Below are 13,244 nucleotides of genomic sequence, written 5' to 3'. Positions count from 1 at the left end.
ACGTGATCGCTGAAAACGGAGAATACTATGTGGACCCTGTGTTCTTACAATTTAATTAGGAGATTATATTGTAAGAGATAATTATTGTATATATGTAGCCGGTAGTGTCAGATAGATATACGAGAACTTGTTGTTCGACCAATCTCTCGGAGAAGGAGAGGTGGTCGATATCACTTCTCTCTGTATGCATATGTTCATGACGATCTTCTGTTTCCTTCATTTGCTTACTAGCTAGCATGTCTAGTCCTCTCCATACGTATATAGTACGTAGCGTCGACCAAGCACGGAGATAAGAGAGGACACTTCTCTCTATTAATTAGCTAGCTAACACAATATATGAAACACCTAAATTAACCCCCCAAAACCCCCCAACCTCCCCCCTTTAAAACAAACAAAAACCCCAGCCCCTGAAATGCTGACGCGTGGATGCCTATTGGTCCCGGTTGGTGTCACCAACCGGGACAAAAGGCCCTGCCTATTGGTCCCGGTTGGTGTCACCAACCGGGACCAAAGGCCCCCTGCCTGGGTTGGCAGCAGCGGCCACGTGGAGGACCTTCTGTCCCGGTTCGTGTAAGAACCGGGACTAAAGGGTTAGGGCTTTAGTAACGACCCTTTAGTCCCGGTTCGTAAACCGGGACAAAAGGCCCTTTCCAACCGGGGTAAAAGTCCCACTGGTAGAAAAAAGCCCTTTAGTCCCGGTTCGCAACAGCCTTTAGTCCCGGCTGTGCAACCGGGACTAAATATGCGCGACTAAAGACCCCCCCCCCCTTTAGTCGCGCCTCTTACGGACCGTGACTAAAGGCTTTAGTCCCGGTTCTTGTGGCTGACCGGGACTAAAGGCCCGTCCACGTGGGCGCCCGTGGTCCGTCGGGGCGGAGGACCTTTAGTCCCGGTTCTCGTGGCCAACCGGGACTAAAGGGCTCCTCCGCAGGTTTAGGGTTTTAGCCCCCCTAAACCTGGTTTCTTTTTAGTTTGGAGTGTTTTATTTCTTTTATATTATATTTTGTGTTTTATTTTAATTTTGATAAAGTTTCAGTACACATATTTTACGCTACTATATACATGCATATGAAATTTCAAACAAGAAGAATTCAAGAGGAATATATAATATATATTCAATCTTGGGTGACCATATACAACTTCGAACAAGTTTCCATACACAATTAGGATGGATGACCATATACAACTTCGTACAAGTTTCAATCTCGGGTATGCATATAAATTTCTTCGTCCTCGGTATAGTGTTCTCCTTTAGGATTGATGACTTCCCTCATGAAAAATCCTGCTAATTCTTCTTGAATTGGTCGGAAGCGAGCTTCTGGACTAAGCCTCCTCCGCAAGTTACCCGTCGCGTTCCGCACGCTATCCGATGCCTTCCGCTCCGTGGTGTGTCTCCGGATGTTCTCACAAACATATTATCCACATAGATTGGTCCCCGGTGGCTGCTTATCCACATTAACTAACCTTCTGAAATCTAGCTCATGTTTGAATTCACCGACAATTTCTTCTGAGAACCGTCTCCAAACCCTACAGGGCAAAGAAAATTAAATGAATAAGGAAGTTATTAGTTACTTGATATTAGGAAATGAACGAAAGAGACCGATCGATATAGAGCTCAAATGATTGAAAATAATTACTTTTGCAGCATTTTTCTCATGTCGGCCCAACGCTTTGGATCCGAATCCATAGAGTCCATGATTAGAACTCTGGAGGTGTGAAGTTCAATATTTAGCAGAATCCAGTGGAACCTGCGGACACGTTACATGCACAGTCATGCATAACTCATCGATTAGACATACCATGCATGGAGTAAACAAAAGAGAATGGGCACAAGAGAGAAACACTCGCCCAAAATGGTAAGGAAATAGAATATGACTTTTGAGTTGATGCTTTCTAAGAAACTTGTACAGGTCTTTCTCCACGTCTTCGGGGTGATGTTGTAACACATGTCCATTAACGATATGTGGGTCAATGAACCCAACATCATGGATGTTTCTTATTTTGCATTCCCAAATCTTCAATCTGCATAATAGCGTACGCAACAATATAGTTAGGACAATATATATATATATATATATATATATATATATATAGTGCAGGCAATGAAGAACGAGATGAGGTAGAAATAAATCACTTACAGAACGTAGCAACTCAGCATAGATTTGTCGAGGTCACGCAGATTGAACAGCTGGAACAATTCACTCATATGAATTTCTACAGAGTACCGTTTGGTGTGATGCTCATCTGTAACATCCGCATAAACATATTCTTTGTCGGCCCATGTTATGAATTGCTTGTACCAACGTAGCAGATTTCGCATTTGTGGTGGTAGACTCTTTTCCCGCGCAGGCTCGACGAGAGGCCCATTCCGCACATATTGTAATGCTATCTCACATACTGGCGCATCCTCAAGGCCTAAGAAGGCACGAAGAGTCAAACCAATCTCGGACGCTTGTTTCATGGCACCCGGTACAGTCAATCCAAGTGCTGCCGCAGCTGCTATGATCTCGGGGTCCTCTTCCGGACCGGCTTTCACTATGAGCAGGGGGATCGATTGTTTCTTCTGCATCCCGAGCTGGTCAACTTGTTTCCCGCTTTTTTACTTTCTTCTTTCTCCTCCTTCAATATTTTTGCTTGCCTACGAAGTTCATGTCCATAGTCGTCAGGCATATTCAGCTCGGCTTGGGATGGTGTCGTCAAAAAATCCTTAGCCCACTTCTTTTGCTTCTCAGTGAATACTTGCTTGGGCTCAGGCTCTTTTTTCGCCTTCATATCCGCCTTCCATTTCTCATAATCAGCAGACGCGGCCAATTTGGTTTCAGCTTCACTAAGTTCCCCAGGCCTTGGGAGGAGAGGCTTCAGTGATGGCTCCGGTACCCTTGTGGTCTTAGGTACATAAGGGTCCGGGTTAATAGTCCAGGAGCGGGTTTCCTTGCTGTCCGCCTGCTTCCGCTTCTTCGCTGGAGGTGGATTGGGGGGCGTCGTACCCGCCGGAGGAGGATTGGGGGGCGTCGTACCCGCCGGAGGTTGTGGATCGGGGGACGGCGTCGAATGGCGTGAAGGAGGTGTAGGTGAACCACCACGACCACCACCACTGCCACCACCGCCACCACCACCACCACCACCATCGGAGGGGGGGTGGACTTGCTAGCCTTGGCGCCTCGCCTGGAAACACTATGTACTTCTTTTTCCATAGAATGAACTGGCGCTTGACATCTCCAAGTCTTCTCTCCCCTTCGGGTGTAGGTTTTTCAATCTCCAGGTCCTCAAACCCTTGGACTATGTCTTCCACCGTGACACGAGCATAGCCATATGCAATTGGGTTGTTGTGGTGGAGTGCTCCAGGTGTACAGGGTAAAGCACTGCCGCTAGCTACCTTCGTGGAAACGTTCCCCACGGGATAATGCAGATCACATTCTTTCATCTCCTTTACATCATCCACGGGGTAGTGAGGCTCCGGTGCACGAATCTCGATCATCGGTGCACTAGCACCAGGCGGGGCATCCGTGGAAGCCACGCTGCTTCTCCGCTGCTGGCTTCCGCGATCCGCTTCATGATCTTCATGCGGCCCTGCAGCCGATTTTTCTTTCACTAGTTCATGCACGGTCTGCTTCAACTCATGGAGTTCCGATGCAAACTTCGTCATAAGATCTGCATCCCGGTCCGCCTTTCTCTTACGGCTTCTGTAACAGTACGGGTCATTGTCCTGGGAAAACCCTACTTTCCACGGAACTTTGCCTTTGCCTCGTACACGTCCTCCGTGTTCATCATTCCCGAGGGCTGTTGTCAGTGCGTCTTTCTCTCTGTTGAACTTGATCAAGCCCTCTTGAGCTTGGGTCATTGCGTCAATAAGGGCTTGGGTGGGAGCAAACTATCTCTGCCGGTGAACACACACCCCTGTCTCCGGGTCTAGCGATCCCCCATGCCCGTACCACCAGCTTTTGGCCCTTGGGTCCCATCCCTCTGTACCTAGAGGGATTCCTCGCACCCTCAGGTCCTCCTCCATCTTCTGCCACCTAGGCTCCGAAAGGCGGTATCCTCCTGGCCCCATAATATGATGGAACTTTTTCTTACTCGCATTATCCTTATTTTTTTTTTGATATTTCCTTGAAATGCTCCGATTGCTTTTGCCTCACAAATTCTGGCCAATCATCTTTCAGTTTCTCATGTTGTCCATTGAAATCCGGAGTCTTGCCCTTGTTGACATAGTCACGGGTTAAATTTTTCTTGAAGTTCCGAAATGCTTCGCCCATCTTCTGAAGAGCGAACTCTTTAACTAGCCTCCTCCTCTAACGTCCACCCGGAACCTCGTTACCGAATTCATCGACTTTGTTGTATTCCGGAGGTAGAATGAAATGTTCCATAAGCTTTCTCCAGCAATCCTTTTTCGTTCTCTTGTCGACAAAACTGAAACCAAGACGTGCCTTCTTTGGCTCCTTCCATTCCTGGACGGTGATCGGGACGTTGTCTCTAACAACGACTCCGCATTGGTTGATAAACTTTCAGGTGTGCTGTAGGGGCTTGCCGAGTTCACTGACAAACTCAATGGCATATGTTTCTCCTGTTTTCATCGCCTTGGATTTGCCACGCTTTGTCGTACTCGATCCGGAGGGCTAAAAAAAGAAAGAGAGTCGCGCGCGTTAATACATATGTATTCACATTTCAGTAAGTTTGTATCACGAGAGGCTCAATGTATATATATACCTCGCCGGAGGTGGTTGCTACTTGCAATTCGAGATCGTCGGTTGTTGACGGTTGACCTCCGTCGACAATGTCCGTTCCTTCACCTTCTTGATCATCGACAATCTCTGTTCCACCATCAAGGTTCAGATAAGAAGAGACTACATCCTCTTGTTGCTCATATTCTGAGCCCGGCACATAAGGAATCTCGTTGTTGATGATGCCCATTAAATAACGTTCAGCCTCCTGATCCCTAAGCGGCTCGGTTCTATCTTCCGCCATATGTCACTCCTGCATGTAGTAAAAATTCTTTAAGTATAAAGGAATTAAAAAATAAGATTAAGGGGACATAGAGGAGGAGGAATTAAAAAATAAGATTCTTTAAGTAAAAATTCTTTTTTTCTTCTTCTTCCTTTCTTCTTCCTCTTTCTTCTTTGTTTCTTCTTCTTCCTTTCTTCTTCCTCTTTCTTCTTCTTCCTTTCTTCTTCTTCCTTTTTCCTTTCTTCTTCTTTCTTTCTTCTTCTTCCTTTCTTCTTCTTCCTTTCTTCTTTCTTTCTTCTTCTTCCTTTTTCTTTTTTCTTTCTTTCTTCTTCTTCCTTTCTTCTTCCTTTCTTCTTCTTTTTTTCTTCTTCCTTTTTCTTTCTTCTTTCTTTTGGTTTTCATTTGGTTTTCATTTTTTTCTTCTTCCTTTTTCTTCTTCCTTTTTTTCTTCTTCCTTCTTCTTCTTTCTTTCTTCTTTCATTTTTTCTTCTTCCTTTTTTTTTCTTCTTTCTTTTTTTCTTCTTCCTTTGTTTTTCTTCTTCCTTTGTTTTTCTTCTTCCTTTTTTTTCTTCCTCCTTTGTTTTTCTTCTTTCTTTTTTTCTTCTTTCTTTTTTTCTTCCTTTTTCCTTTTTTCTTCCTTTTTCTTGTTTTTCTTCTGTTTTTCTTTTGTTTTCTTCTTCCTTCTTTCTTCTTCTTCCTTTTTCCTTTTTCTTTCTGCTTCTTCTTCTTCCTTTTTCTTCTTCCTTCTTCTTCTTCTGCCGACGCGCGGAGGACGGCAGGCAGGGCCAGCGGGCGGCGGGCGGCAAGGCGTCGGGCGGCGGGCGGCAGGGCGGCGGGCGGCGGGCAGCGGGCGGCAGGCAAGGGCACAGGGCACGGGCGGCGGGCAAGGGCAGGGCACGGGCGGAGGCGGCGCTCACTAGGGACGGTGGCGGCGGCGCGCAGGGCGTCGGCGTCGGCGTCGGGGCAGGGCTTCGGCGTCGATCGGCGTCGGGGCAGCGCTTCGGCGTCGAGAGAGAGGAGAATGGGAAGTGGCGAAACTGCTAAGTGCAGTATTTATAGACGCACCTTTAGTCGCGGTTGGGGAGGCGGACCGCGACTAAAGGTACCCTTTAGTCGCGGCTGGCCACACCAACCGCGACTAAAGGGTACCCTTTAGTCGCGGTCCGCCTCCCCAACCGGGACTAAAGGGTTTTGGCGCCGCTTTAGTTCCCGCGCAGAAAGACCCTTTAGTCGCGGTTGGGGACAACAACCGCGACTAAAGGGTACCCTTTAGTCGCGGTCCTCCTCCCCAACCGGGACTAAAGGGTCTGTGCTGGAACTGGCGCGGTGCGGTGGGATGTTTAGTCCCACCTCGCTAGCCGAGAGGCTTCGACAGTGGTTTATAAGCGCGGCTGCGCTCACCACTTCGAGCTCCTCTCAAATGCAGGCTTACGGGCCTATTCTGTCACTATGTGCCTGTGGGCCTACTGGGCCTTCTGCGGGCCTGAATCCTGGCCCATTAATGGGTTTCTAGTCGTATTCAGGCCGTGGTGGCCCAGTAGGTGGCATATTTTTTATTTTTTGCCTTTTTTTGTTTTCTTTTTTGCTTTATTTATTTTGTTTTGTTTTTCTTCTTTTTTTTCTTCCATTTTTCTTCTGTTTTTTCTTCTGTTTGTTTTTTTCTTCTGTTTTTTTCTTATGTTTTTCTTCTGTTTTTCCTTTTTTCTTCTGTTTTTTTCTTCCTTTTTTCCTTTTTCCTTTTTTCTTCTGTTTTTTTCTTCTGTTTGTTTTTTTCTTCTGTTTTTTTCTTATGTTTTTCTTCTGTTTGTTTTTTTCTTCTGTTTTTCCTTTTTTCTTCTGTTTTTTCTTCCTTTTTCCTTCTTTCTTCTTCTTCCTTTTTCCTTTTAAAATCAGAAAAATAAAACTAATTCATTTTAAAATCTTAAAAATACAATTATATATCAAAAAAATCAGAAAAATAAAACTAATTCATTTTAAAATCCCTTGAAGGTTTGATAAAAGGTTTGATACATCATTCAGTTCATCGACCAAATACAAAGTTTGGTACAATAAATTATTACACATCAATTCTTCCCTTGTGTCCCTGCTTGCTTACGATTGTGCCGTATCCATGGAGCATCCTCATCATTTAACTTAATGCTTGGGTCAGCGTTCACTTTGAAGGGCGGAATTTCACCAAACATATTATAATCTTCTGACATGTCTGTCTTGTCCTCCACTCCCACCATGTTTCTTTTCCCTGAAAGAACAATGTGGCGCTTTGGATCATCGCATGATGTACTGATCGTTTTCTTATCTTTCCGTTTCCTCGGTTTGCTACTCATGTCCTTCAAATAAAAAACCTGAGCGACATCTTTGGCAAGGACGAATGGTTCGTCAAGGTAACCAAGATTGTTGAAATCCACCATTGTCATTCCGTATTGCTCGTCCACCTTTACCCCACCTCCTGTTAGCTTGAACCATTTGCACCGGAACAAAGGGACCTTAAAGGAGGGTCCATAGTCAAGTTCCCATATCTCCTCTATGTAACCATAATATGTGACCTTTTGCCCATTCTCGGTTGCTGCATCAAAGCGGACACCACTGTTTTGGTTGGTGCTCTTTTTATCTTGGGCGATGGTGTAAAATGTATTCCCATTTATCTCGTACCCTTGGAAAGTCGTTATAGTCGAAGATGGTTTCTTGGCCAACATGTACAGCTGATCTCCAACATCATTGTCATTCATTAAATGTTTTCGCAACCAACTGCCGAAAGTCTCCATGTGGGCCTTTCTAATCCAGGATTCAGGCTTCCCCGGGTTGTCCGAGGGTAAAATATTCTTGTGTTGCTCGAAGTACGGAGCCACCAAGCTGGAATTTTGCAGAACTGTGTGGTGTGCTTCAGTCATAGAATGACCGTCCATACATATCGTGGATTCCCTTCCGATCTTGCCTTTTCCACTTAGTCTCCCCTCGTGCCGCGATTGAGGAATACCAATCGGCTTAAGGTCAGGAACATAGTCAATACAGAACTCAATTACCTCCTCATTTCCATAGCCCTTGACGATGCTTCCTTCTGGCCTAGCACGGTTACGAACATATTTCTTTAATACTCCCATGAACCTCTCAAAGGGGAACATATTGTGTAGAAATACAGGACCGAGAATGGAAATCTCTTCGACTAGGTGGACCAGGAGGTGCGTCATAATATCAAAGAAGGATGGTGGGAACACCAACTCGAAACTGACAAGGCATTGGACCACATCGTTCTGTAACCGGGGTAGATCTTCTGGATTGATTACCTTCTGAGAGATTGCATTGAGGAATGCACATAGCTTCACAATGGCTACTCGAACATTTTCCGGTAGGAGCCCCCTCAAAGCAATCGGAAGCAATTGCGTCATAATCACGTGGCAGTCGTGAGACTTCAGGTTTTGGAACTTTTTCTCCGCCATGTTTATTATTCCCTTTATATTCGACGAGAAGCCAGACGGGACCTTCATACTGCTCAGGCATTCAAAAAAAATGACCTTCTCTTCTTTGGTAAGAGCGTAGCTGGCACGACCTTGAAACCATTCTGGATGCCGGTCATCTGGGTCTTTCAAAAGTTGCTGGTCCTGCCGTGCTTCCTTTGTATCATTTGTCTTCCCATACACGCCCAAGAAGCTTAGCAGGTTCACGCAAATATTCTTCGTAACATGCATCACGTCGATTGCAGAGCGGACATCTAGGACTTTCCAATATTCTAGCTCCCAAAATATAGATTTCTTCTTCCACATGGGTGCGTGCCCGTCAACTCCCCGCGGAACTGATTGTCCGCCAGGACCCTTTCCAAAGATGACTTTCAAATCCTTGACCATATCAAATATCTCAGCACCAGTACGTTCCACAGGCTTCGGCCGGTGATCTGCCTTGCCGTTGAAATGCTTGCCTTTCTTTCTTACGTTATGATTTCGGGGAAGAAACCGACGATGACCCAGGTACACGTTCTTCTTACAATTAACCAAACGTACACTTTCAGTCTGATGTAAGCAGTGCGTGCATGCATTGTATCCCTTATTTGTCTGTCCCGAAAGGTTACTGAGAGCAGGCCAATCGTTGATGGTTACAAAAAGCAACGCTCGTAGGTCAAATTCCTCTCCTTTGTGCTCATCCCAGACACGTACACCAGGTCTGGCCCACAACTGTAAAAGTTCTTCAACTAATGGCCTTAGGTACACATCGATGTCGTTGCCGGGTTGCTTAGGGCCTTGGATGAGAATTGGCATCATAATGAACTTCCGCTTCATGCACAACCAAGGAGGAAGGTTGTAGATGCATAGAGTCACGGGCCAGGTGCTATGGCTGGAGCTGTGCTCGCCAAAAGGATTCATGCCATCAGTACTTAGACCAAATCTTATGTTCCTTGCGTCAGCTGCAAAATCTTTGAACACTCTGTCGATCTTTCTCCATTGTGTTCCATCAGCGGGGTGTCTCAACTCCCCGTCGGACTTACGGTCCTCTTTGTGCCATCGCAACGACTTGGCATGCTTTTTGTTCATGAACAGACGTTTCAACCGTGGTATTATAGGAGCATACCACATCACCTTGGCGGGAACTCTCTTCCTGGGTTTCTCGCCCTCAACATCGTCACCAGGGTCATCGCCTCTGATCTTATAACGCAATGCAGTGCATACAGGGCATTCATTCAAATTCTCGTATTCACCGCGGTAGAGGATGCAGTCGTTAATGCATGCATGTATCTTCAGAACCTCTAAACCTAGAGGGCAGACAACCTTCTTTGCTTCGTACGTACTGGCGGGCAACTCGTTATTCTTCGGAAACATATTCTTCAACATTTTCAGCAAATTTTCAAATGATGAGTCACCTACACCTTCCTGTGCCTTCCATTTTAGCAAATCCAGTGTGCAGCCCAGCTTTTCAGACTATTATCGCATCCTGGATACAACGACTTTTTGTGATCCTCTAACATGCGATCCAAATTCTCCCTCTCCTTGTCGGTTTCGCAGCGTCTCCGTGCATCAGCAATGGTCCGACCAAGATCATCAGCGGGCTCATCATGTGCCTCTTCTTCACCTTCACCTAACCCTTCCCCACCTTCAGCATCATCCTCCATGAAAGTATCACCGAAATGATCATGATAGTTGTCATCGATATCATCCCCTTCTTCATCTTCTTCCATTCTAACCCCTCTTTCTCCATGCTTGGTCCAACAATTATAGCTTGGCATGAAACCGTGCCGAAGCAGGTGCATGTGAATGTCTCTTGAGGAGGAGTAACCCTTCTGATTCTTACAGACAGCACATGGACAAATAATAAAACCTTGCTGCTTGTTCGCATTTGCAACTACGAGGAAATCTTTCAAACCCGTAGTGAACTCGCCGGAGAGTCGGGGACCGTACATCCATTGCCGATTCATCTGCATTATTATTATATAAAGTATATAATTAACCATCATGCATTTGTTAAACTAACTAGCTAGAAATAATACAAATTAAACAATGAACTACACACATGCATATTTTATCAATGACACATGAAAGGTTCAAGTTGCTAACCGCGATCGCGGAGGAATAATAAATGAGAAAGCTCAAGTGTGGCTCGGACACTTCATATCATGTTTGTTTCAGGCTCTCGGGCATTTCATCAAACACCTTGTGTGCATAGGAGGAACCAAAAGCAAACCCACCACCCCCTTCTGAAAATTGTGAAGTGAGCTGAGTGAAGTGAAGTGAGCTGAGTCCTATATATAGGGATGGGCCTTTAGTCCCGGTTGGCCTGGCCAACCGCAACTAAAGGCCTTCGGGGACCTTTAGTCGCGGTTGGCCAGGCCAACCGGGACTAAAGCCCCTCCCGTCCGCCAGCTGGATGGGCCTTTAGTCCCGGTTGGCCTGGCCAACCGCGACTAAAGGCCTTCGGGGACCTTTAGTCCCGGTTGGCCAGGCCAACCGGGACTAAAGCCCCTCCCGTCCGCCAGCTGTCGACCGAGCGCGCTGGGCCCAGATAGTTGGTCGCGGGTCTCCTCCCGAACCGCGACTAAAGACCCCTTTGGTCGCGGTTCGATTGTTTTGGGGACTAATGGGGGCGTATGGAAGCCTCTTTTTCTACAGTGTCCCTTTTTCTACTAGTGCAGAGAAAAACAGAGCACTGGAGTGCTTTGCTCGCGGGCGAGGGGTATATATAGGCACCTCATTGGTCCCGGTTCGTGGCATGAACCGGGACTAAAGGGCAGCCTGTGGTCCCGGTTCAAGCCACCAACCGGGACCAATGGTGGTGGGCCAGGAGCGAGGCCCATTGGTCCCGGTTCGTCCCACCAACCGGGACCAAAGGGGCCAGACGAACCGGGACCAATGCCCCCACGAGGCCCGGCAGGCCCCTGGCCTCACGAACCGGGACTAATGGGCTGACCCGGCCTGAACCAAAGCCCTCTTTTCTACTAGTGCAAGGATCCTAAATCTTACAAGCTACAATAAGAAACTCACTTAACTTGACCCATAAAAAAATTGAACCATCATTTGAACTTTGCATGGAATGGAAAGAGGCAAGACTGTACTTTTATATTGTAACAAAAGTGCATGAATTTGCTCTCTACAGAAAATAAGCATAGTTTCGCATGCCATTAGGATAACTTTAGTAACATGCCAGGGCAAAACAACTATTGAGAAAATGTAAAAGCAACTATTAAGAAAATGTAAAAGCCGCCAAATACAATTACCAGTGTATAGACGTGTCCTTGAAAAAACATCAGTGTCTGCACGGCTACCTTAATTCAGAACACACCTACATCAGACACACTAACATAAAATAGCGTCCACTGGTCATTAACACCCCATAATCTATTGTTGTTTCTCCGACTACGACATAGATACCTCTGCCAAACCGCAGTCCGTAGATGTAGAAAATATACTTTTGAAAAATACTAGTATGTGGGGAACATAAAAAAAGAGCAGATAATAGCGAAAAGAAGCACCGCAGTATCAAAGCACAAGCATTCAACTACCATAACTTACTAACAGGAAGATAATAGCAGCGAAAATGCAAGCAAATATCCCAAACATCCAATATGCTTTTGCGCAGCAGCGTTCATCATCGACTGTCCGAATTTGTTGAATTTTCCCTCTGCCATAGCAAACTCAACACACTTGTTCTTTAGCTCCGGGCAGTTGTATGTTTCGGCAAAGTCTATCATAGTGGTAAGAATATCCATGGACACATTGTCCAACAGCTTTTGGGCACATAGAAGCTTGAGGCGGTCCAAGGCATAGCGATCTGCCGCAACGAGCAAAGATCGGAACATCTCGGTGGTGCCGACATCTCCGGCTGTCAAATTATCTGTGTACATGAACACGAGCATGGCCTTGAAAGTCTCGGGGTCGATATCGTGCACAACAACGGACGATGCTTTAGCTTCCATCATGAGGCCAAAGAGCTCCGCCTTGAAGACCGGGGAGCGGGCGGCCAGGAGGACGCGCTGAGCTCGGAACGTCTCGCCCCTGTCCACGACGAATGAAACATCCGTGCCAACGGCGCCGTCCAGCAGCAGGCTGCCAAGATGGGTTCCCATGTCGGAGGGCGGCACTGGTATCGTTGGTGCGGGGTTGACGACCACGACCGCCCACATGAGGGTGACGCGGCCGTCGTCCTTGACGAAGCAGTAATCCTCGAGATCCTTCCAGTCGACGAACCGACGGAACCCCCATAACGTGGAGTGGCACCCTGGTGGGTACATGCGCACGCACCTCTTCATGAACAAGGATGACGGCACGCCCTCGCGGCTCATGAGGAAGATATCGAAGATGGCCCTGGCGCGCACGGCTTTGCTCATGAGCTCGAGGTACACGGAGAGGAACTCAGTCTCGGCGTCGTCCTCGTGTTCCCCGTGTGGGTGGCAGGTCATCCTCCACGAGTAACCTCCGGCGACGAGTAGTCGACTCGAGATTGAACTCGACGTAGCCGGAGTGATCCAGCATGGTGTTGGAGATTAATTATCTCGTTGGTTCGATCGGATGGAAGGAGATCGAGGTGTACGTGTTTCTGTTGGAACCAATCGAGGGGCGAGGGAGCTTCGTTCGTGTTGGTGTCTTGACCTTTGAGATTTCTCTGGCTTTTGGCGTTATGTGTACTTTTCTTTTTTGAGGATCACGGTATGTGTGCTTAGTACGTAACTAATTTGGACTCATAAACTGATTTTTTTAACACAAGAACCCTGATGGGCTGAAAATACCACAGTCCCTCTAACCATTCAACCACAGGTTGGTTCGCATAAACTGATTAAACCGTCTGAAAATTGGTTATGCCCGTCTTAATAGAGTTAAATCCATAAA

General features: G+C 46.7%; 1 protein-coding gene across 1 annotated transcript; it reads right to left on the bottom strand.

The window, feature by feature from the left end:
- Nucleotides 1-11,842: 11,842 nt before the first annotated feature.
- On the bottom strand, nt 11,843-12,817 carry LOC109735651 (BTB/POZ and MATH domain-containing protein 1-like). Its single transcript, XM_020294864.2, has one exon. The coding sequence runs from the start codon at nt 12,815-12,817 to the stop codon at nt 11,930-11,932; it is 888 nt and encodes a 295-aa protein (XP_020150453.1). The 3' UTR covers nt 11,843-11,929.
- Nucleotides 12,818-13,244: the final 427 nt, after the last annotated feature.

The sequence above is a fragment of the Aegilops tauschii genome, chromosome 3 (genome assembly GCF_002575655.3).
Source record: "Aegilops tauschii subsp. strangulata cultivar AL8/78 chromosome 3, Aet v6.0, whole genome shotgun sequence".
Classification (NCBI taxonomy): Eukaryota; Viridiplantae; Streptophyta; class Magnoliopsida; order Poales; family Poaceae; genus Aegilops; species Aegilops tauschii.
The sequence above is the reverse complement of the archived record's forward strand: the minus strand, read 5'-3'. Positions and strand labels throughout refer to the sequence as shown.